The sequence below is a fragment of the Schistocerca cancellata genome, chromosome 2 (assembly GCF_023864275.1).
Source record: "Schistocerca cancellata isolate TAMUIC-IGC-003103 chromosome 2, iqSchCanc2.1, whole genome shotgun sequence".
NCBI lineage: Eukaryota > Metazoa > Arthropoda > Insecta > Orthoptera > Acrididae > Schistocerca > Schistocerca cancellata.
In genome coordinates this window covers 459,185,477-459,209,508 of record NC_064627.1, presented here as the reverse complement: position 1 = coordinate 459,209,508, position 24,032 = coordinate 459,185,477, and the positions used below count along the sequence as shown (strand labels likewise).

Sequence of the window (24,032 nt, the reverse complement as noted above, 5' to 3'; positions counted from 1 at the left end):
GTCTCGACGCCTACTTACCAATGTACAATGTGGATTTCGTAGGCGCCGCTCTGCTGTTGACCATCTGGTTACCTTGTCGACCTTCATTATGAATAACTTCTTGCGGAAGCGCCCGACCGCGGCTGTGTTCTTTGATTTGGAGAAGGCTTACGACACCTGTTGGAGGGCGGGCATTCTCCGCACCATGCATACATGGGGCCTTCGCGGTCGCCTCCCTCTTTTTATTCGTTCCTTTTTAATGGATCGACAGTTCAGGGTACGTGTGGGTTCTGTCCTGTCAGACACCTTTCGCCAGGAGAATGGGGTGCCACAGGGCTGTTTTGTGCGTCGCTCTCTTCGCCATCGCGGTCAATCCAATAATGGATTGCCTCCCAGCTGATGTATCAGGCTCCCTTTTCGTGGACGATTTTACCATCTATTGCAGCGCGCAGTGTACACGTGTCCTGGAGTGCTGTCTTCAGCGTTCTCTTGACTGTCTTTACTCCTGTAGTGTCGCCAATGGCTTCCGTTTTTCTGCCGAGAAGACGGTCTGTATTAACTTCTGGCGCTACAAAGAGTTTCTCCCACCGTCCTTACGACTCGGTCCCGTTGCTCTCCCAATCGTGGAGACAACCAAATTTTTAGGCCTTACATTTGACAGGAAACTTAGCTGGTCTCCACATGTCATATTTGGCCGTTCTTTAAATGTCCTCAGTGTTCTCAGTGGTATGTCGTGGGGAGCGGATCGAACCGTCCTACTTCGTCTATATCGGTCGATCGTCCGCTCCAAGCTGGATTATGGGAGCTTCGTATACTCCTCTGCACGGCCATCCATCTTACGCCGCCTCAACTCCATACAACATCGGGGTTTACGACTTGCGGTCGGAGCATTTTATACTAGTCCCGTAGAGAGTCTTCATGCTGACGCTGGCGAATTGCCACTCACCTACCGGCGCGATATACTGCTTTGTCGGTATGCCTGTCGGCTACTGTCAATGCCCGACCATCAGTCTTATCGTTCCTTTTTTGACGACTCTCTCGACCGTCAATACGGGTTGTATGTCTCTGCCCTGCTACCCCCTGGAGTTCGCTTTCGTCGCCTCCTTCAACACCTTAATTTTTCACTCCCTGCAACCTTTCGACTGGGCGAGAGCCACACGCCACCTTTGCTCCAGGCTCAGGTCCGCGTTCATCTTGACCTCAGCTCGCTCCCGAAAGAGGTTACCCCCGGTTCGGTCTACCACTCCCGTTTTTTGGAACTTCGTTCGAAGTTCATCAACATGACTTTCATTTATACAGATGGCTCTAAGACCAATGATGTGGTCGGGTGTTCCTTTATTGTCGGGGCACAAAGTTTCAAATACCGGCTCCATGGCCATTGTTCGGTCTTCACAGCTGAGCTCTTTGCCCTCTACCAGGCTGTTCTTTACATCTGCCGCCACCGACATTCTGCTTATGTCATCCGCTCAGACTCCCTGAGCGCCATCCAGAGCCTCAGTGATCCGTACCCGGTTCACCCTTTCGTACACCGGATCCAACGCTCTCTTCAGCAGCTGGTGGACGTCGGTTCTCCGGTTAGCTTTATGTGGGTTCCTGGCCATGTCGGTATCCCTGGGAACGAAGCTGCAGATGCCGCGGCCAAGGCTGCGGTCCTCCAGCCTCGGACAGCTTCTTGTTGTGTCCCTTCGTCCGATTTTAGCAGGGTCATTTGTCAGCGCATTCTATCGCTGTGGCATGCCGATTAGGCTGCACTTACAGACAACAAGCTTCGGGCCTTAAAACCTCTTCCCGTGGCTTGGACGTCCTCCTCACGCCCTTCTCGGCGGGAGGAGGTAGTTTTGGCCCGGTTAAGAATTGGACACTGCCGGTTCAGCCATCGCCATCTGCTGACGGCTGCGCCGGCGCCGTTCTGCCCATGTGGGCACTTGCTGACGGTTCGACACATTTTAATGTCCTGTCCAGATTTTAACACACTGCGTCTAGATCTTAACCTGCCAAGTACTTTCGATGCCATTTTAGCGGATGACCCACGAGCAGCTGCTCGTGTTCTTCGTTTTATCAATTTGACAAACCTCTCAAAGGACATTTGATGATGCTGTTTTTTCATCCTATGCCTGTCAGTCTGTCTTTTATCGTGTTTTCCCTTTTAGTTGTTTTAAACTTGTGCCTCGCGGTGCATTCTTAACGTAGTCAGGGCGCTAATGACCATTGAAGTTGTGCGCCCTAAAACCACAAAAAAAAAAAAAACCTTACGCAGACCAAGATCATCTTTAACAGAACTCAAAAGCACTGTAATTTTAGATGGAGGTCGAAAGACACATTTCACATCGTATTTCCATAAAATACAACTGATCTGGTTCGAAGTGTTTCCTATGTAAGGCAAAAAGGCAGTAGACTTAGGTGTCGACTCAGAATTGTCATCAACCACCCGATGTAATGTTGGTCAATAGTGCAACACACATTCAATCTGTCTATCACTATAACCATTTTGACAAAACGTAACTTCAAGATGGGACAGCTTAGCTGGCAAAGTCTCAGCGTCGGAAACGACATGTGCCCTGTGTACCAAGGTATGAAGTAACCCTTCACGCTGAGCTGGATGGTGGCAACTATTAGCCTGTAAGTACAAGTCGGTGTGAGTACGTTTCCTGTAGACTGCATGTCCCAATGATCCATCATCCTTTTCCTAACCAACACATCAAGAAAGGGAAGGCAACCATCCTCTTCCACCTCCATTGTAAAACGAATGTTCAGGTGGATCGAGTTCAGATATTCTAGAAAGGCATTTAAATTCTCCCTACCATGAGGCATGTATGTCGCCTGTCTGTTGCAGTTGCCTTGAAAATGGCAGGGTGTTCTCCCGCCGGAATATCGGCGGTCACTGAAAGCGTTACCTGGCTGAATTCCCGGAAGTTATTTGAAAGTTATGTCATTGTTAATAATCCAAAGTTTCCAGGCAGGTAATTGTTAAATGTGTCCATTGTTTAGTAAGAAATCAAATTGGCATCAACAGGTGCTGTGGAGATGTTAAATACTAAACACTTCAGCTGGATACCAGAGGAATGTATAGTGTATTACTTATCAAGAAGCAAAAGTACACGTATCTATAGTTTAAATTCAATGATACCTACATTCTCTTAAGAACTGTCATTGTTAGTCATTTTGTCTCTCTTATACTTTTCGACCTCTTGTTCATCATGAAGAAAATGAACATTAATTTCACAGTCAGGTCAAATCATTAGTGTTGTTAAAATTCTGCATTGTTCATAATTTTTGATGTGCATGCAAACAAAATTGGTTTAAGGTTTGCAAGTTACATGTCCTAGTACAATGAATAGGAGATTCATCTTCCATGAGTGTAAAACTCAAACATTTGACTTTTTTTCTGATATCACCACCATTATTATTATTTATTATTGTTTTTACTACAGTTTCAGCAGACTCTGCCCCAGAACTTGCAATGCGACCAAGTTTCTTATCCACTTTTAGTATGGCTACTGAGCAAGGAGGAAAACTTGGACTTGGGAAAAATAAATCCCTAATCTGCATGTACTCCTCATACCAGGTAATTTTTCTTAGCCAGATGTAACATTTGACAGACTGAAGTGAATCAATTTTGTTGTCTGCTTTATCAGTTTTTATGTGTAAATAATTGGATGCCAGCAGTGCCATTGTGTGTCCTGCTTATTTACTGATCTATTCATGTATTCATTTTGAAATAAGAATTAGTTTTCATGTCAAAATATCAACAGTGAACTACAAAGTGGAAGGCAAGAGTGAGAAAAAAAAAGATGGCAAATGTTTTGTTAAAGGCTAGAGAAGGAATTTGACCTAAGAGCTCAAGACATACAAACGTCAATCTAGAGGGTTGTAGAGATGGAACAAAGGAGAACATTGATTTTGGAAATCTCAGAAAATGGGTGACTCAGTTATAACTCTGAATAACATATGCTAGTAAAAGATCAATTACTTGGACATTACAATGAGTTCCTTTTGGTGTATGAATAGGATTTGTTTAATTACCAACACTTACATTGTCTGTCAAATTGTCAGTCATGTATCTTATAAAACATAAGAAAAGTCATGTAATATACTTTGTTGCTGATCAGGACCTACTAATCGGTACCAAGTAACAGTGCTCCAGCAATATGTGGTGGATCGTGTGTCCTTCTGTGTAGTTGCGGTGCTGGAAAGACAACTCGTGTTGTCTGCCAAAACTACCAAGGAACTCAGTCTGTTGTATTAACTAGTATATTTATTAACACACGTTTAAAAGAAAAACAGTCTTTTAATATTGTGTATGTAGAGCGACAGAGCATTCACATACTCAAATCTACACTTGACATCACAGACAGTTTTAAGTCACAATTTCTCTATTAACTAACCCAACACCATAGAGTTGTTTCTTTTCCTCTTTAGATTTCCATCCTTACAGGTTGTTTACTCTGAGAGTAGCAAAGTACAGTTCAGCCACCAATCCAAAATATAGGAAGCTGCCCCAGCAGGTAGGGGCATGTATCTGCTGCTTTGTCTTCTCAATGCAATGCATTTGCTTTTCTGTATCTCCATTGGTACTCCTGTTTGTCAAAAGTGTGCACAGTGGAAGGTTCACCAAATTAATAGCTAGATAAATGGCAGAATTGGGACACACACACACACACACACACACACACACACACACACGCGCGCGCGCGCCTTCTGTTGGGCCAAAAGCATTGGAGTGGAACACATTAGCAAAATTGGTATGTTACACCTGTATTATGTTTCTGAGATTCTTGTTGGTCTGAGGGAGAAGATTCAAAAAGGGGTGTGATTCATGTAACTTTGTTTGGGTGGCCTTAGGACATGAAGAGGTGGGAACTCCAATGGGACACATTTCCAGAAACCTATCGTGGACTACAAACCACAATAATCTCATTGTGAAAGATCCAGAGAAGCTAGATGTGATGTTACTATCCAGTGTGCTCATAGTGTAAAGAACATATGGATCAAAATGGGGGAAATTTGGTCACTTTAGGATTGTTAATACCGCTGTTTTTCCTCTGTAGGAAGAGGGCACATCAAACAATGCCACAGTGTTCTCTGGTATGTGGAATGTTAATGTAAAACAATTGTTCTGAATTTTCTTTATTTATCCTGCTGGTCCTATCGCACATTTTGTGAGTGGTGTGCTCATGTTTGTTGAGCCAATTCAAAAGAAGTTAACTGAGTTACTCAAGCTATTTCTTCAGTGGTGATTTTTGCTGCTAGTGCATTTATGCTGTTCCATGGGAAATGATTTTGTCTATGAGTTCTAAGTTCTGACTGGTGAACTTTTACTTTTGTCAACTGGTAATATATGTATCTCTTCTTATGTTACATTGAACTTGATTACAAATCTGTTGACAGTAGTTACAGTGTCGTAATTTAAAAATAAGTGGTATAGACAATGCTATCAGTAAAAAATAGAAATAGCATGTTCCTACACTAGTGGTATTTTTATTCATCTTTCCACAGATGTAGTCAGATACAATGTTGGCTTTTGATTCATGGTGTAGTTACCATTAATTTGTCCAAATAGATATTGCGAACAGAATGTATAGTTGTAGAAACTTACAAAGAATGAACCGAATGACATGGTACTTTTACAAGACACTGAATTGTCATTAGAGAGTGAAGTGCTTCAGATCCATGTGTGGACATTGAGTTAGGTTTTCCATGATTTCCTTAAATTGCATAAGTCAAGTGCATGGATGGTTTCCTTGAAAGGGCAATGCCGATTTCCTTTCCCAATCAGAATTTGTCATTCTTCTTAAGACCCCTGTGGGTCAGCAGGTAAGAATAGGCCCGAGGTATCCTGCCTGTCATAAGAGGCGGCTAAGAGGAGTTCCACATGTTTCAGCCTTCATGTGATGGTCCCCTGTAGGGTTTGACCTTCATTCTTCAAAATTTTCCTGAAGAGTGAGCCAATTGGGGAAGAGCGCCTTACATGGTGCATCATGTCCAACGTGCATTGAGATTTTTAGCCCACTTTCTCATCGTCACATTTCAGTCCCACTCATTCTGTCTCTTGGGCGAAGACACCTTCCTGGGTGCGTTTTCCACCATGCACTATGCAATGTCACTTTCTGCGTTGACAATGACGATGTACACCTTTGCACCTGATATCCAGCACGGTAACCAGTCCGTTGTGGTGTGGCCATCGTGTACCCTCTTACTTGTAGCCCCCTGACCACACAGGAACTGTTCTGTTGATGCCTGTGCTGTGAACTCCCCACGTATGCCAAGGGGTAGATGCCCATCCCCCTGGGGTATCGGCACTCCCGGCAATGGCCGTCCTGCCAGATAGCCTTTGCTGCGGCTGGGTGGCACCCGTGGGGAGGGCCCCTGGTCGGAGTGGGTGGCATCAGGGCGGATGACTCACGATGAAGCAGTCAATCATCTCTTGATGGTGGTGAAACAGTAGCAGTCTCTAAGTGTTCACGAGCTCAATTCAACACACAGAAGTACAACCCCAAATCATTCCCCTCCCTGGCCATGCCATGGGAGGAACGTCAGGTTAAGGATGGCAGTGGATCTTATTCGCCCCGGTACCTTGTATGTTTGAGAGCTGATGTGGATCTTTCATGACGATGAAGCCTCAGTTTTTTGTTGACCATTTAGAGGACAAGTTTGGGGCGATGGAGGGATTGTCCAAAATGAGATCTGGGTGTCTTGATCAAAACAGCATCCTCTGCACAGTCACAGACATTGCTCTCTTGTGACAATCTGGGGAATGTTTCTGTAACCATCACACCCATGAGAGCATAAATATGGTCCGGGATATCATATTTCACAGGGACCTTCTTTTGCAGTCTGACAGTGAGCTGCATGCCAATTTAGAGCGGCAAGGCGTATATTTTGTCCGGAGGGATAATCAGGTTGCCACTTGTACCTTCATCTTGGCCTTAGAGGGTGATAAATTACCCGAGAAGGTCAAGGTGATGGTCTACTGCTGTGATGTAAAGCCCTATATCCTTCCCCTGATGTGGTGCTTTAAGTGCTGGAAGTTTGGCCATATGTCTTCCCGCTGTACTTCCAGTGTCATGTCGAGATTGTGGACGCCCGTCACATCCCAATACTACATATGCCCCGCCTCCCATCTGTGTCAACTGTGGAGAGCACCATTCGCCTTGCTCACCAGACTGCAGGATTCTTCAGAAAGAAAGGAAAATCATGGAGTACAAGACCCTGGACTGACTGACCTACACTGAGCCTAAGAGAAAATTTGAAAGCCTGCATCCTGTATGTATGACATTCTTACGCTGCCCCTATAACAGTTCTGGCACCATCAGCTCCGCCAAACCCAGTCACCTCTCAGAGCCGGAAGACTACACCTGCCCCCTTGATGATGGGGGGCATTTCCCTTCCTGTTGCTCCCGAACCACCTACTACGGGAGCAACCCCCCACCCCCAACCATTGGTGAGGTCCATCCCCAATTTTAAGCCAGAGAAGCATAAGTCTTCTTCCACTTCACTTGCTAGGAAGGGGTCCCTTGTGTCACTTCGTTCCCAGGTTTCTGCTAATGGGGAAGATGATACCTGCCAATGTCTGAAGAGCTCAAAATCAGCTGGTTGTAGGGATTCACACTCATCTTTAGTCCCAGAGACTGAGCCAGTGAAGTCCTCCCAGCCAGGGCAATGCAAGGAGCAGCAAGAGAAATACAAAGAGAAGGCCCCTAAGACAAAGGAAATTGCGGTGGCATCCACACCACTGCTACCTACAAGCACTGTGTCTGAGGATGGGGTGAAGATTCTGGCGTCTGCTGGGGACCTAGATCTCGTCAGACCCTCAGACACAGTGGCTATAGACTGCTCGGTCAATAAGTCGGTGGCTGCAGGTGACTTTGAGGCTTAAACTGCCTCATTGAATGTTCCGTGCCTTCCCAGTCTCACGATGAGGTCATCCTCCAGTGTAATTGCAGTCGTTTTTTCCAGCTCCTGGCTGAACTACAGCAACTGTTAAGCTTTACTCCTGCTATTTGCATTGCCCTCCAGGAAACCTCATTCCTGGCAATGCGGACCCCTGCCCTTCGTGGCTATAAGGGATATTACAGGAACTGTAGTGACTATAATAGTGCGTCAGGTGGAGTTTGCATTTATGTCCTAAATTCAGTCTGTAGAGAGACTGTGATGCTTCAAACCCCTCTTGAAGCTGTGGCTATCAGAATAAGGATGACGCAGGAAAGAAGTGTCTGCAATGTATATCTTCCTCCAGATGGTGCAGTACCCCTGAATATATTAGCTTCACCGATTGATCAACTCCCTAAACCTTTCCTACTTTTGGGAGATTTTAACGGCTGGCCACTGTGACTGAGTGGTTCTAGGCTCTTCAGTCTGGAATTGCGCTGCTGCTATGGTCACAGGTTCAAATCCTACCTTGGGCATGGCTGCATGTGATGTCTTTAGGTTAGTTAGGTTTAAGTAGTTCTAATTCTAGGGGACAGAAGACCTCAGGTGTTAAGTCCCATACTGCTTAGTCATTTGAACCATTTTTGTGATTTTAACCCTCATAACTCCTTGAGGGGTGGCACCGTGCTTACCAGCCAAGGCAGAGATGTCGAAAATTTACTGCCTCAGTTTGACCTATGCCTCTTAAGTACTGTGGCCACCACACATTTCAGTGTGGCTCATGGTAGTTACTCGGCCATTGCTTTATCAATTTGCAGCCTAGGAGTTCTCCCTTCTATCAAATGGAGAGCACGTGACGACTTGTGTGGTAGTGACCGCATCCCCATCTTCCTGTCACTGCCCCGGCATCAGGCACACAGACTCCTGACCAGAAGGGCTTTAAACAAGGTGGACTGGGAAACTTTCACCTCTGCTATCACCATTGAAACTCATCCACATAGTAACATTGATGTGGTATTGAGCAGATAACTAAAACGATCATTTCTGCGGCAGAAAACGTGAACCCTTGTTCTTTAGGGAGTCTCCGGCGAAAGACAGTCCAATGGTGGTCACCGGAAGTTGCTGAGGCTATTAAGCTCTACACTGGCATTAGTGGCACCCTTCCCTGGAGCACCTCATAGCCTTTAAATGGCTACATGCTCGCGTTCGCCAACTTACAAAACAATGGAAGCAGGATGTTGGGAGAGATGTCTCGACCATTGGGTGCCATATGTCACCTTCTCAAGTCTGGGCAAAGATCAAACATGTTTTCAGGTACCAGACCCCAACAGGTGCTCCTGGTGTTAACATAAATGGCATGTTATCTATTGACGCAGACGCAATTGCCGAGACTATGCTCGAGCCTCTGCATCGAATTACCCCACAGCCTTTCGCACTCTCAAACGGCAGCTGTAAGGGAAAGTCCCCTCATTTACAAGACACCACTGTGAATCCTACAATGCCCCATTTACAGAGTGGGAGCTCCTCAGTGCCCTTGCACATTGCCCCGACACAGCTCCTGGTCCAGATTGGCTCCACAGCCAGATGATTAAACATCTCTCATCTGACTACAAGTGACACATTCTCGTCATCTTCAACTGGATCTGGTGCGATGGCATTTTTCCATGGCGGGAGAGCACCATCATTTCACTGCTAAAGCCCGGTAAAAACCCGCTTGATGTGGATAGATATCGGTCTATCAGGCTCACCAACGTTCTCTGTAAGCTGCTGGAATGTACGATGTGTTGGCAGTTGGGTTGGGTTGGGTTCTGGAGTCACGTGGCCTACTGGCTCAACATGAGGGTGGCTTCCGCCGGGGTCGCGCTACCACTGATAATCTCGTGTCCCTCGAGTCTGCCATCCAAACAGTCTTTTGCAGATGCCAACACCTTGTTGCCGTCTTTTTTAATTTACGAAAAGCTTATGACACTACACGGTGACATCATATGCTTGGCACATTATACGAGTGGGGTATCCGAGGTTGCTCCAGATTTTTATCCAGAATTTCCTGTCACTCTGTACTTTCAGTATCCAAGTTGGTGCCTCATTTAGTTCCATCCCTATCCAGGAGAATGGAGTCCAGCAGGGCTCTGTATTGAGTGTCTTTCTATTTTTTGTGGCCATTAACTGTCTAGCAGCAGCTGTCGGGCCCTCTGTCTCACCTTCTCTGTATGCAGATGACTTCTGCACTTTGTACTGATCTTTCAGTACTGGTGTTGCTGAGCGTCGCCTATAGGGATCCATTCGCAAGGCGCAGTCATGGGCTCTAGCCCATGGCTTCCAGTTTTCTGCCATGAAGACATGTGTTATGCATTTCTGTCGGCGTCATACTGTTCATCCAGAACCAGTACTTTACCTTAATGATGATCCACTCACTGTAGTGGAGACATGTCGATTCATAGGTCTGGTTTTAAATGCTTGTTTGACTTGGCTTCTTCATCTTCGTCAGTTTAAATGGAAGTGTTCACAGCACCTCAATGCTCTCTGCTGCCTGACCAACACCAACTAGGGTGCAGATCGCTCCACGCTGCTGCAGCTCTACAGAGCCCTTGTTCAATTCCTCCTTGACTATGGGAGTGTGATTTGTGGTTCGGCGGCACCCTCAGTGTTGCGTTTGCTCGACCCGTTGCACCATTGCGAGTGGGACTAGCGACAGGAGATTTTAGGATGAGTCCAGTGAAAAGCATACTGGTGGAAGCTGGAGACCATCCATTGAAGATCAGACGTGTACAACTGCTCGCCAGTTATGTTGTACACATTCATAGCTCTCCTGAATGTCCTAATTACCATCTTTTCCTGACATGGCGGTTCACCTCTCACATAGGCGGCCCAGGTCAGGGCTAATGATTGCGGTTCGCATGCGATCGCTTCTGTCTGAACTGGAGTCCTTCTCTTCACCAGTGCTCCTCGAGGTCCATTAATGTACACCTCAGTGGTGTAGCTCTAGGCTGAAGTTTCACCTGGATCTTTCGCATGGCCCTAAGGACTCAGTTAACCCTGTGGCTCTCCACTGTCACTTCTTCTCAATTCTTGAAGTGTTCCACGGCTGTAAAGTGGTTTACACTGACGGCTCGATGGCTGATGGTAATGGTGGCTTTGCCTTTGTTCACAGAGGGCATATTGAACAGCATTCCTTGCCTGATGGCTCCAGTGTATTCACTGCAGAGCTGGTGGCCATCTCTCTTGCACTTCATTATTTCAGTTCATGCCCCAAGGAATTGTTTCTTTTGTGTACCAACTCCTTGAGCAGCCTACAAGCTATCAACCAGTGCTACCCTTGCCGACCTTTGGTGGCATCCACCTAGGAGTCCATCTATGCCCTGGATCGGTCCTGTCGTACAGTGGTGTTTGTGTGGGGCTCCAGGGCATGTCAGCATCCCAGGCAACGAACTTGCTGACAGGCTGGCCAAACAGGTTACGCAGAAACTGCTTCTGGAGCTGGGCATCTCTGAACCTGGCCTGTGTTCTGACTTAGCCGCAGGCTTTTTTGGCTTTGGGAGATGGAATGCCATTAAGAAGACTACAAATGTGTGGAAGTCTTCCATGTGGGCCTCTCACAGGGAACGACCTGTTCTCTTCCGGCTCTGCATTGGCCATGCTTGGGCGACCCACAGTTACCTTTTGTGCCATGAAGACCAGCCTCAGTGTTGGTGCGGTGCCCGGTTGACAGTTGCTCATATTCTGGTGCACTGTTCCATTTTGACTGCCCAGCAAGGAAATCTTGGGTAACCAGACTTTTGCAACTCATTTTATCTGACAATGGCTCATTGGCAGATGTAGTTTTAAGTTTTATATGAGGGGGTGGGTTTTAATATTTGATCTGAGATTTAGTGCTTGTCCTTTGTGTCCCTCTGTGTCCTCCACCCTAGATCTTTTAGGGTGGAGGTTTTAATGTGTTGCAAAGTGGCTGGCTTTTCCTTTTTATGCTCTTGGTTGGCCAGCCACTGCAATCTGCTTTTTTGTATTGTATTGTATTGTATTGTATTGTATCGTATTGTATGTTAACCGGGGGCCTATAAACGACAGAGGCTCCATCTCCGATGCTGCTGCAGTGGTCCTCAACCCCACGATGACTACTGCAGTCCACTTCACCCCTCCACTGCCCCACACTGAACCACTCTTTCAGGGTTATTGTGCGGTTTCGGTCCCTGGTGGACCCTCCCCCCAGGGAATGTCTCACAGCAGACGAGTGTAACCCCTATGTTTTTGCATGGTAGAGTAATGGTGGTGTACGCGTACTTGTTTGCATAGCTATCACTGAAATAGTGTAGCTGAGGCGTAGTAAGGGGAACCAGTCCGCATTTGCCAAAGCAGATGGAAAACTGCCTAAAACCCATCCACAGACTGGCCGGCTCACTGGATCTCAACCCAAGTCCGTTGGGCGGATTCATGCCGGAGACCAGGCACTCCTTCCCAATCCGGAAAGCCATGCTTTAGACTGCGTGGCTAACTGGGTGGGCTTTCTTGTTTTATTCTCCTGTTTCTAGTGTCTCTGTTTTCTTGTCCTCTTTTGTTACTTTTAGTGTTCATTGCCTTTCCTTTCTTTCCATTTTGTGAGATGTCTTGTCTGTTTTATTCTCACACTTGTGGCATTGTTTTATTAGGAACAAGGGACCGATGACCTTGTAATTTGGTTCCTTCCCCCTCTTTTAAACAAACCAACCAATCTTGTCATTGACAGTATGTTGAACAGAAATCTTCCTTCCTTAATGAATGAATGAATGAATGAATGAATGAATGAATGAATTGCAGTGGTAGGACTGAGATAAGAAAAGCACTATTGAAAGTTGAGTTTCCAGCTATGAGTGTGACAGACTATTACTCTGTGACTGTAAAATCCTAAGTGACTGTATCATGTATAGTTATTACCATAATGTGTCTGTTTTTAATGTGAAACTTCAAGCTTTAGACGCCTCTTATTTGTTAGTAAAATTACCACTACAATATAAATTACAAAGATGCTCTTATCGGTTGTATATTCCAGATTCTTTATTTACATGAGTCTATCTGTTTAAATAATAAGTAGTAAGGGAGACTCTAGTGGACTTTAACCTCAGGGAACACCTGGTGAAGATTGCAAGTTACACAATCAAAATATCGTGCAAGTACGACGTGGCTTGCCAGCAGAAAACCCGATTTTTCAAGATGACAGCTTGAACCTATTTGCACTTCCATCAGCTGCTGCTTTTATTTTTTTTCACTTGTTTTACACAAGCAAAACATTTTAAATGAAACTGTCATGTATAATATTATCAAAAATCTTTGATTTTATTATTAATGTTTGCTAAGTATTTAACATAGTGAAAGTAGGTTAATTTTGACTCTGAGTTGAGCACATTTTATTTATATCTTTTTTCCCCCCAGGTTGTGCAGATAAATAAGTTGCCACTGGTAATCAGCTTCATTGCTACAAGCTCATGCAACACAGGGCATTTGCTTTCCTTGGAACACTCAATTGAACCACTACTGGGAGACCTGAAATGCGCAGTAGCAGACTGAGTACCATTCTGGGACTGACTGTGTGATAAATGTATGCATGTTGCATGTATTGTGTACAGCACTTTATGATACTGAAATGTTATGTTCCTTGTCCTGAAATTTATTTACACTGTTTAAAACCAAACTATGTTTTTAAAATAAATATTTCTCAATTTTCATAGTAAACGATACTTGTGCTTATCTCAGTTTCAGTGCTTAACTTTTAATCTCATAAATTAACTAATGACTCTGAAAGAATCTATTTGGCTTCATGGTAAAAATATTTTCATGACTATCTAGATACTCTCAAATCAGCTGCAATATACAAAACACAAGCCTGGGATTTGATGGAGCTCCACTGGGTGGCTGAAGCTAGTGCTGACTCATTGTGCACTTTAGTCCAACTTAGCTGGTGGGATGTCATTTTTGCAGTGACAGTGCTTATGAGATTAGTGTGCATACAGAAATCTATGAAATTGTGTGGCATTATTGGCTGGTGCAGTCAAGCCAATATCGATGCCTCGCCTACACCATTTTTTTGTGTGTTTTTTTTCTGCTTGTCACGTTCCTTCCCAGAGGTGAAACCATCCATGCAGTATGATACTGTGCAACATTTAGGACTTCAGCATTCAGCTCAAAACAAAATGTGTGGAATGGTCAGTCAAGGCATTGTGTTGCTTCGTGACAATGCATGTCTCCATTCTGCCAGTGGAACTCAAAACATTATTCAGACATTCGGTTGGGAGAAGTTCGATCACCTACCATAAACCTTTTGACTACCACTTGTTCTGCTACTTGATGTGATTTGAGGAAGGTGCTTTTTATAGCGATGACAACGCAAAAAATGATGCTCGGCAGTGGCTGCCTTCACTAGCAGCATCTTTCTATGAAGAGGGCATAGGAAAGTTGGTTTCCTGCTATGACAAATGTCTCAACAATGGTGGCAACTGTGTGGAAAAATAGTTTACAGCAAATGCATTAATATGTTCATTGTGGTACTTAAATTGTAATAATGGTACTGCACCATGCAAGCACAGTAATTGCTTTGTGATAGTAGTATACGTTTTCAAACCTAAATTTTCTAGCAATGAACATACGAAAGTTTTTCGCAACTAATCTGCACATTGAAATGAAATGAGGGTTAAAACCAACAAGTGAGAATGGTTATCAAAAAAAATTTTACTTGGGTATGTTCTGGACACAGTAATATGTCAGTTGGTAAAATTCAGCACCCTCATGCTGCAACTATTGTTACTGTAGTGTAGGAATTTAACAAAGTTTTCTATGACTGACTGTCAGAAACACAGATAGTTGGAGTGTTATCTTAAGCAGGTCTATTAATTGTACTGAGAGTAAAATTGTCAGTGTATAAAGGTAGTGCAGGGCACAATTGAGTAATAACGGAAACTCATCCCCAGACATGAGAATTAATAATCATGAAACAAGGTGCTACTACAGTCAAGCGCAAGCTATGCAACCCGCCTCTTTCACAAATTTTCTTTCCCTAAACCTCTTGCTATCAGTTAGCAATACTGACAAGGAAACATCACCAACTCGACCTTGTATTTTAAAGAGGAAAAAGATACATGTGCAAGATAGCCCCAGCAATCAATCTCATGCAGAAATTTGGGCCATTATTCTGATAGTATGCAGTTATGATCTTATGAAAGTACAGATTTTAAACATGCATGCATGTCACATGCTCTGCTCCTTACACAAATTTAACTCCTGAGTGGGAAGTGCCATACTGTTCATATTTGCAGTATGTCAGTGAACCAATAAGTGATAGTATAGCACCTCCAGGAATGGTACATAATGATAGCGCGCCATTTTAACATCAAAGAACAAGAGTTCATGAGAGAAGCGACTGGTAAGCATTATTACATGTGGCTATTGACTATCTTTTATACAATGCAAATGTAAGCTTATGGGGTTTATTCTGTGTTATTATTTATGCCTTTAAGTTTCATTGTAGAAATTGGACAGTTTATGAAGGAAGGTGAGCTAGATATAGAGCAAAATAGTGGATTGACATTAGATGCTTATTTACTAGATGATGACGATACTGAGGCTGCCCTTTCATCACAGTCACATTTTTCGAACAGTGTCATTGGTACAACAGGATGAGGATTTGAAAAAGTGGTGATGAAGCCTCCTTGGAAGATATAATATTATCAGATACCATTTTTTTCAGCTATCTGTAGCTGATGAATGTATAAATGAGCTGTCACCTTTTGGAGAAGTAGAAAGAAGAGGGGTCTCCTTCAGGAATGTCAAGAGGAACTTTAAACTATTAAAATAAGAGATCTTTACATCTCTAGTAAATTCCTTGAAAAAACAGGGTATGCATCAACAAAAGCTTTCAGAGGTAAACACAATGGCTTTACCTATATGAACTGCACTGAAGTCAGTTTTACTGTTTGTATGTACTTCATCATCACATTTATTTATGCAGAACATATGATTACACCCGATTTGATGATGATGATCATCATCTAATTTTCCACTGTACAGTTTTTTTCTCAGTGATGCTTGTAATAAATGAAACTGGTTGAGAAATAAAGTTGCACATCTACAGCTAAAGGTTCAATATGCCTTAAATCAACACAATCATTAGGTGTCCTGTATGGGGCAGAAGGGACCAGGGAGGACTCAAGATGTTGTACTGATTGCCCTAACCAACAAGTTTGAGGTGCTGTCTTTCACTGGAACTGAAACTGACCCAGTGGGACTCACTTCACCTGCTTTGGGGAAATATATTGCAACCCAATAGCTCCCTCCCCCTCCTTTCGCCTTTGGTTTCCTAGCAAAATATCCCTTCCACATGCAGCTGAAACATCAATACCACATGCAGCAATTCCATCAACAGCAGCAGAAGTTAACAGAAGGACCACTAAAAGCAAAAAATCCACAAGCTTTAAGTAATTTTGAGATCCTGAGTCAACAAAAACTGAAATTAACACAAGTAAGAGCACAAACCAATCCCTCTTTCACCAGTTTAAAATTTGTGAGCCACCAACTGCGCATTAAAAGGACAGGAGGAATGTTGACTAAAGACAGTGCATCCATACAAAAAAAATTTTTCTTCTGGAACTGGCAAAGGATACAAAACCAAATTTTAGACCTACAAAAATATTCTTGGAGAACCACTCATAAAGCTACACAGACCAAATGTACAGTTTAATAACTTCTGCAGAACTTACAAAGTGGAGGTGGCTTCCTAGTTTGTGCTGGAACAGTGTGGAGTGTAATCCCATTCTCAAAACCAAATATCTGAACCATGAAAAAAAATTTGAACATGTAGCATCAAATATTAAATCCATGAAGCTTTTAGTTAAGTTTCTGTCAATAACCTGGTAGTAGAATACCAATTTTCATTTCAAAACCAGACTCAGTGCTACAGTTCTACAGCTGAAAGTATTTTATTATCGTCTTTATAATATAATATTTCAAAGAGGGTTGAGATGATCAAGACGGTGACTGCCCTGGATGTCCTAGCACATTAATTACTGGTGACAGTGTGGAAGAAGTAAAGAAAACCAGTCATTCCTTCTCATCCTGTCCCATAAGTCTACCCTGACCCTGGGTGACTTTTCTAAACTGTACCCCTTTCCCTAAACCTCTTCAATCCTTTTCCTCCACTCTTCTGTCCCCCTTCAACTCTTCTGCCAGATGAAGGAGCTACTGGCTCTGAAAGCTTGTAAAAGTTAAATCCTGTGTGTGTGTGTGTGTGTGTGTGTGTGTGTGTGTGTGTGTGTGTGTGTGAGAGAGAGAGAGAGAGAGAGAGAGAGCGCACACACACACACACACACACACACACACACACACACGACTGTTTCATACTGTACAAAAAAAATTTTCAACAAGGTTATTTGTGAAGCCAAGAAACTGTACAACCTCCAATTTATTGTAACTTAAGAACTAAATATAGTCACGTGGGAAGTTATCAATGTAGTTTTATCTCTGACCCTAAAGAAATTATGAAGTATTCAATAACCACTTCATAAGCAGGGGCAACAAGCTTTCTTCTCAGACTGGTGCTCTAGTCCACTCTCTCTATTCATACCAAAAGTTATTCCCAAAAAAACATTGCCTCTTGATGTAGATACACCAGGTAAAATCTGCAGTATTATAATACAAAAACCAGACTTCATCCCCATTTGGTTTCGATGGCTCAGCCTTCTTCGAGAAATGTGGCATCATGTGTTATGCCCGCTGTTAGATACAATAATCTGCTTCTTGTCCTTGGGCCAAGTCCCTAAAATTTTCAAAGCACAAAGGTGGTCCCTGTCATTAAAAAAAAGTTGGAGGACTGATGTTAATAACTACAGATTCATATTGACCCCTTCAAGCATAGCTAAGGTTCTTGAGAAAGCAGTATATGACCATTTATCAAGTTCCTGTAGAGAAGCTGTTTATTGAGTCCTCATCAATAAATGCCATCATATATTGATTTATAAATGAACTTTATGGTGCACTCAGTGACAGAAAGCATACAACAGACCTTTGATATCATCAAGCATGAATTACATATGGATAAACTGCTACAGTGTGAAATTATGGGAAATTCAACAATTAATTTACATATATTTAGACAGGATGCAAAAAGTTGTAATCACAAAGAAGTTGAAAGTATATAGTCAAACTGTAAGACATGGCGTTTCTCAAGGTTCCACAATTGGATCCCTTCTGTTTGTTTATTTTTTATCAATGATCTGCTCCGAAGAGTTCCAAAAGGTCTACCAGTAATGTTTGCTAATGACACCAGTATACTGTATTCAAATTACTGTGTTAATGAGCTCCATAACATGATTTGTGGTACAAACTCCAAGCTGGTAAAGTGAATAAACGTGAACACTTACTGAATAAGGACAAAACTGTTTATCTAATTCTTACCGACGACATATAATTCATCAAGGATAGACGATAGATTTGAAAAGTCTCCCTATAAAGCAAATGCTAACCACTAAATTCGTTGGAGAGGGAATGGATGACGAAAAGTTTAATATACAGAGCAGTTTTTTTACTGTGCATTTAATCTCCTGAGTAAAGTCTATGACACTAGAGCAGTAAAATGTGCATACTTGCCCCAGTACACTTTGTACTTGCATATTGCATTCATTTTTGTACTGCCTTACAGAGAGTGATGTTTATTATACAGAAGAGAATAATGATGATAGAGACTAATACTGCTGACCTACAACACCAAACATCTACTGCTGGTGCTCAATATCCTGTTAGTGTCATTTATTTACATTCATGACCATGTGTTTTATCCATGAACATTACCACATTTTTACAACAATTCACCATCAGCAGACCTGTGATTCCAGGGGTGTATCTCTAATTAGTCAAGAGCTATGTAAAGAACATATGACTGTAAGACACATGGGAGTCATTCTATACAACAAGCCACCTTAAAGCTTAAATAAAAACATTAGTTCAGAAGAAGAAATTATGACTGCCAGTGTAAAATAACCAAGTTAAATATTTTCATATGTATCATAAATTTATAGCTAATTAATGAATTCTATAGACATTTCTGTTAGTTATTTTAGACTCATAATAAGAAAACTAAGTCAAATGTTTTCTTAATGACTAAGTTTTTAGCTGATTTTTTTCATTCTACAGATGCAATTTTTGTTTTCCATCATTATTAACTAATTATTATTATTATTATTATTATTATTATTATTATTATTATTATTATTATTATTATTATTATTTACAAATTGTAACTGTAGCCTGTCCCACAATCATTTTATTCTTATTAAAAATTAATTATAATATTTATACATATTATAGATGTGACTTGTCCAATATCCATATGAAACAACACACAAAAGAATTTATGGGATCGATACAAATCAAAAATTTCCCATGCTAAACATATTTAAATTCTTGGGCTAAAATTTTGTGATTTTTAGATACATTAGTAGATGTCTGGGATTGACCACTTATGCAAAGTAGTACTTGCATAGGCAGCTAATAGTAGTCTTCATTGTGACTCTTTTAATGGATTGTTGTTGTTGTCTTCAGTCCAGAAACTGGTTTGATGCAGCTCTCCAAGCTTCTTCATCTCCCAGTACCTGCTTAGTATATTCATCTCTTGGTCTCCCTCTACGATTTTTACCCTCCACACTGCCCTCCAATACTAAACTGGTGATCCCTTGATGCCTCAGAACATATCTTACAACCGATCTCTTCTTCTAGTCAAGTTGTGCCACAAATTCCTCTTCTCCCGAATTCTAGTAAGCCTCCTCCAGCATTTCCTCTATTTGATTTTGTATTTATAGCCCTGTATTTACCTGACCAGGAGTCTTGTTCCTCCTGGCACCGAACGCCACTAATTCCTACTATATCTAACTTTAACCCATCCATTTCCCTTTTTAAATTTTCTAACCTACCTGCCCGATTAAGGGATCTGACATTCCATGCTCCAATCCGTAGAATGCCAGTTTTTCTTTCTCCTGATAATGATGTTCTCTTGAGTAGTCCCCGCCCAGTTTCATTAATCATGCCCAGCACTCTAATATTGCAAATACATACTCCACATCATCTCAACCTCAAAGCAGTGGCCCAAAAAGATCCATGACCACTAAATCCCTCAAACTTAAAGAAATAATAGAATACAGTTGTGTACCTAAGTGTATTGTCTCTGGTATGTCATTTTGGCAAACCTCTCAAGCCAATGCATTATTCTAAGTTATCGCTAGTGTTATTGATGTTACCAAATAATCATACAGTTTCTTCATCATCATCGTCATCATCTCATCATCATCGTTTATTGCATTAAAAGCCTTTAGGGCCTATAACAGAAAATAAAAATCTATGAAAGAACATGTCACAAAAAGGTCAGTGTCTCAGCAGAGGAGATATACACCTATACTGAAGATGGTAGTCCATTGTTGCTGGTCTCTGGCTTCATCCTCCACTGCTGTTAGCACACTTGTTTAATGATTGTTAATACTCAATCATTCCATTGCATCCTTGGTTATCTCCTTTGTTATTTTCCAGCAGGTTGAGAACAGAGGACTCAGTATGGGAGGGATTTACCAGCTCGAAGGGTGTCGCCAAATACTTTAAAGAAAAAAATACTACAGTGCTCAACAATAACAGAAATAATGTTAGTATCTGTATTCGAGCACTGATTTTATTACTACAGCAGCTTTGTAATATTCCTGTGAAACCAGATTAAATTATAGGATTCTTTAACTCAGTACTGGTGGCATGATTGATTAGTGCTGATGGTGCAGTGTGCTGGAACTGCCTCCACAATGTCATCAGCATGATGAGATAGTGACCTTCTGGTCACAAATGAGCTGTATGGAAATAAGGTGGCCCGCTTCTGAGTCATGTGATTTGATTTTGTTGACACCTAAACTGTTACTGTCATCTCTGCTCTCACACACTGCAGGTGAGCTGACCACTGGAAGCTCTGCTCAAGATATGAGAGAGATAACTAGCAATAATCACATGCATTATCTTCCAGTTGGTAACTCTGCCCTACACATCCACCAACTATCTCCTAATGAAGTAAAGTCACAAGCATTTGTTACTCCATACACTGGAAGGCCACATGCGAAAGTAGTGAAATGAAGTATCAGTTATGTTATGCCCCTCCATATATCTGTGTATCCTCTGTTCTCACAATCCTTACATCTGCTATTACCTCCCAACCATTCTATGCTCTGCTCAGCTTATCCCATTACAGCTCACACATTCCCTTGACTCCTATCAGCCAGAATAACCACCCACAAACAGTGTACCTACAGGTGGGTATCTTTGGGTATCAGTGAGAGATTACGTGCCAAGTCAGCCTTTCACTGAAGCCCACCTGTCATAGAAATTTGGTTGCATATTCTCTGTCCAGAGGGTATTATTTCTTTGAATAGGATTAATAGGACAAGATTGTGCATAACATCAATTGTGTATATTGCAACAATTGTGTGACTGATACTAACTCTATTTATGTATGCATGTATGTATGAACGATATCAAAACTCAGGCAAGTCAGTTCTTTTCAAACTTATTTAGCACTTGATGTGGTAACATATTACCAGCTAGTGAGCCAAGTATATTTGTCAGGTGGTATATAGTTAAATGTGCAACTGAATGAAATTTTTTGAGATTACTGAGCAAGAGTATTATCACCAGAGGGAATAGCTGCAGGCATAAAGGTAGCATTCAGCATTCTTCAGCATAATCTTGACAGGATTTTGTCAGGCTTGTGACTCACACTCAGTGAGTTTAAAGAGATACGAAATCTAATACTAACGACTGTTCAGTTATAACCATAGTATTTGAAGGATTGATGCTGACAGACAGATTGATGGTAAGTGATAGCTTATCTACTAGCATGATTTGTGCAACTCTAGTATATCTTTATAGAAGATCCTGAAGAGAGGATGCTTATTTTCTTACAAAAGCCTGAAAACTGAAATCTGTAAATATTTATATAGTTTCACTCAAAGTTTAGTTTTAGGAGACCATTTAGGGTTTCAAAATGAATCCAATCCATATTTCATATTCAATTTTGTTTTTATGAACTTTTCCAGAAACAGGAGATCAAAAATACAACTGAGTATGGTCCATGAATGATAAATTGACAAGGGAAATCTTAATTTTAATCACATTATTTTCAGACATGTAGAAACAGACATTTTAGTGCCATTTACCATGTTTATTTCATTTCATTTGAACACCTCCTGTATCATGTGCTTGTAAACTCAGCTGTCAATTTAGCAACAGTTGCATGACAACTGGATTAGATAGAAGAAGGCAGAGGTTCCCCATCCAAGGCAGCAAAAATATTTTTTACTGTAAGAAGTGCCATGTTTGTCCGTGTCTTCAGTGTTGCACTGCCCAGGTGTGGTAGCAGTACTGGGAAAAGGAAAGTTAAATTTCATTTCCAATTTTCTAAAAATCTAGAAACAGCCACACATAAAAATATAACTATTAGACAAATCATAAATTATCAAGAGACATTTTAATCACTATTGTAACTGTGAGATGAAATTGAACTTTTATTTGTTTGACCTAAAATTCAAAAAGTTGCCTTTATTTGCTATGTTCATAAAGTTAATGTTCTGCACTGTGTTAAGAGTTCTTGCTTATGAAAGAAGCTGCAATAATCTTTCATGTTGGTGACTGTCAGTAAATGTTGCTAGATGCACTATGTGACTCAAAGTCTCTGAAAATTCTGTTCATTTATCATGTGACAGCCACTAGTACTACTTATGATAGTCAAGTGGAAATTTTCCTGAAACTTGGTGAATAGTTGCTGTTGGGGTTTTAGATCAATGACACACCTCAAAATTATATAATCTGCTTCAAATGCCATTCATTTCATAGTTTGGTCTCAGTCCAACTGCTTGCTACTATCTGAAGTGTTTACAAAAACACCTGCAATCATTATGCCATTAACCAAAACTAATCATCCGAAAGCAAATCAGGACAATAAGTTATTCTCTCTCTCTCTCTCTCTCTCTCTCTCTCTCTCTCTCTCTCTCTCTCTCTCTCTCACACACACACACACACACACACACACACACACACACACACACACACACACACACCTACCTCCACTGCTTGTATAACAATGTTTACACCTCTAAGTAGCACTGCACATTTCGTCTCATTAGTCATGACACTGAGCATCTACACAACCTTGAATAGTAGGTCTTGTCTCATTTTTATAATCAGTATGTCACTGGCTTTTGTATCTGGGCTGGAATTCTTCTGCAGTAATTGACATGGATATCTGACAGCTGATTGTTACACTACACTTTAGAGTTGGGCTAACCCTATCAATTGCTTTTTGATGAGCATGATATTCAAAATTAGTGCTTTCACGATGTTTCCACTTCACACTAGCATTGAAAATAGTTGATCTGAAAAAAAAAAAAAGGTTACAGACTAACTACCCTTGAAGGGATCTAGAATCATAAACAATTTGAACTGACTCATTCTGGCACAATACACAACCCTGATTCTAACACATAGTGACTGCACTCATATTTACAGCTAAATGTCACACTGAATGAGTTCTGTGGGGTGTGAAGAGACTTTTGGGTAAACAGTTTAGCTTCTTACGAAATAAACATCCTGTTTTCCATTTCTTAAAAAGGGTGTTCTCAGATACAATTGCCTTCAGGACATTTTCAAATACTGGATACATCAGTGTCACAAAGTATGCTGTTTTGGGTACTTCTGTTAAGTTATATGATTTCTGAATTTTTTTGTAGAAATTTACATGCATCAGATAAAATAATCAGTTAAAAAGTGTCTGAATTACGTGCAAGTCAGCCAAAGAACCTTCTGTCCTAAACTGTTTAATAAAGGTGGCGTACTTTCCAATATATTTATTCCATCCTAAGCTTCGTGGTTGAATACCCTGCACCTCACAAAACTGCTGATTTTTACTATAAAGAAGTGATCACAAAAATTTAACTCTGGTCCATAAGAATTTAACTCACTGCCACATAGCATTACAAGTTTACTTGCTAACAATACATTATGTAAGAATAAATAGGTTTATTTACTTTGTAATACCAAGGAACAACTAGACAATAACTAAGGATCCACTACATATCCTTGGGTAACACGTGAGGTATTGAATTTAACTGATGAAAGAAAAAATGTATACAAATACAGCAAATGAAACA

General features: G+C 41.6%; 2 protein-coding genes across 4 annotated transcripts in view; one reads left to right on the top strand and one right to left on the bottom strand.

Annotated features, from left to right (window-relative positions):
* The window catches only part of LOC126161957 (ragulator complex protein LAMTOR3), a 36,880-nt gene extending 23,309 nt beyond the window's left edge, over positions 1–13,571 (top strand). For both annotated transcript variants that reach the window (XM_049918139.1, XM_049918140.1), the window contains 2 exons: positions 3,411–3,544; positions 13,252–13,571. In XM_049918139.1, coding sequence (XP_049774096.1) covers positions 3,411–3,544; positions 13,252–13,386 — 269 coding nt within the window. In that variant the 3' untranslated portion in view covers positions 13,387–13,571. The remainder of the gene's footprint in view (positions 1–3,410; positions 3,545–13,251) is intronic.
* Positions 13,572–21,887: 8,316 nt separating this feature from the next.
* LOC126161955 (glyoxylate reductase/hydroxypyruvate reductase-like) overlaps positions 21,888–24,032 on the bottom strand; it is a 79,562-nt gene continuing 77,417 nt past the window's right edge. For both annotated transcript variants that reach the window (XM_049918134.1, XM_049918135.1), the window contains one exon: positions 21,888–22,248. In XM_049918134.1, the coding sequence (XP_049774091.1) occupies positions 22,133–22,248 (116 nt within the window). In that variant the 3' untranslated portion in view covers positions 21,888–22,132. The remainder of the gene's footprint in view (positions 22,249–24,032) is intronic.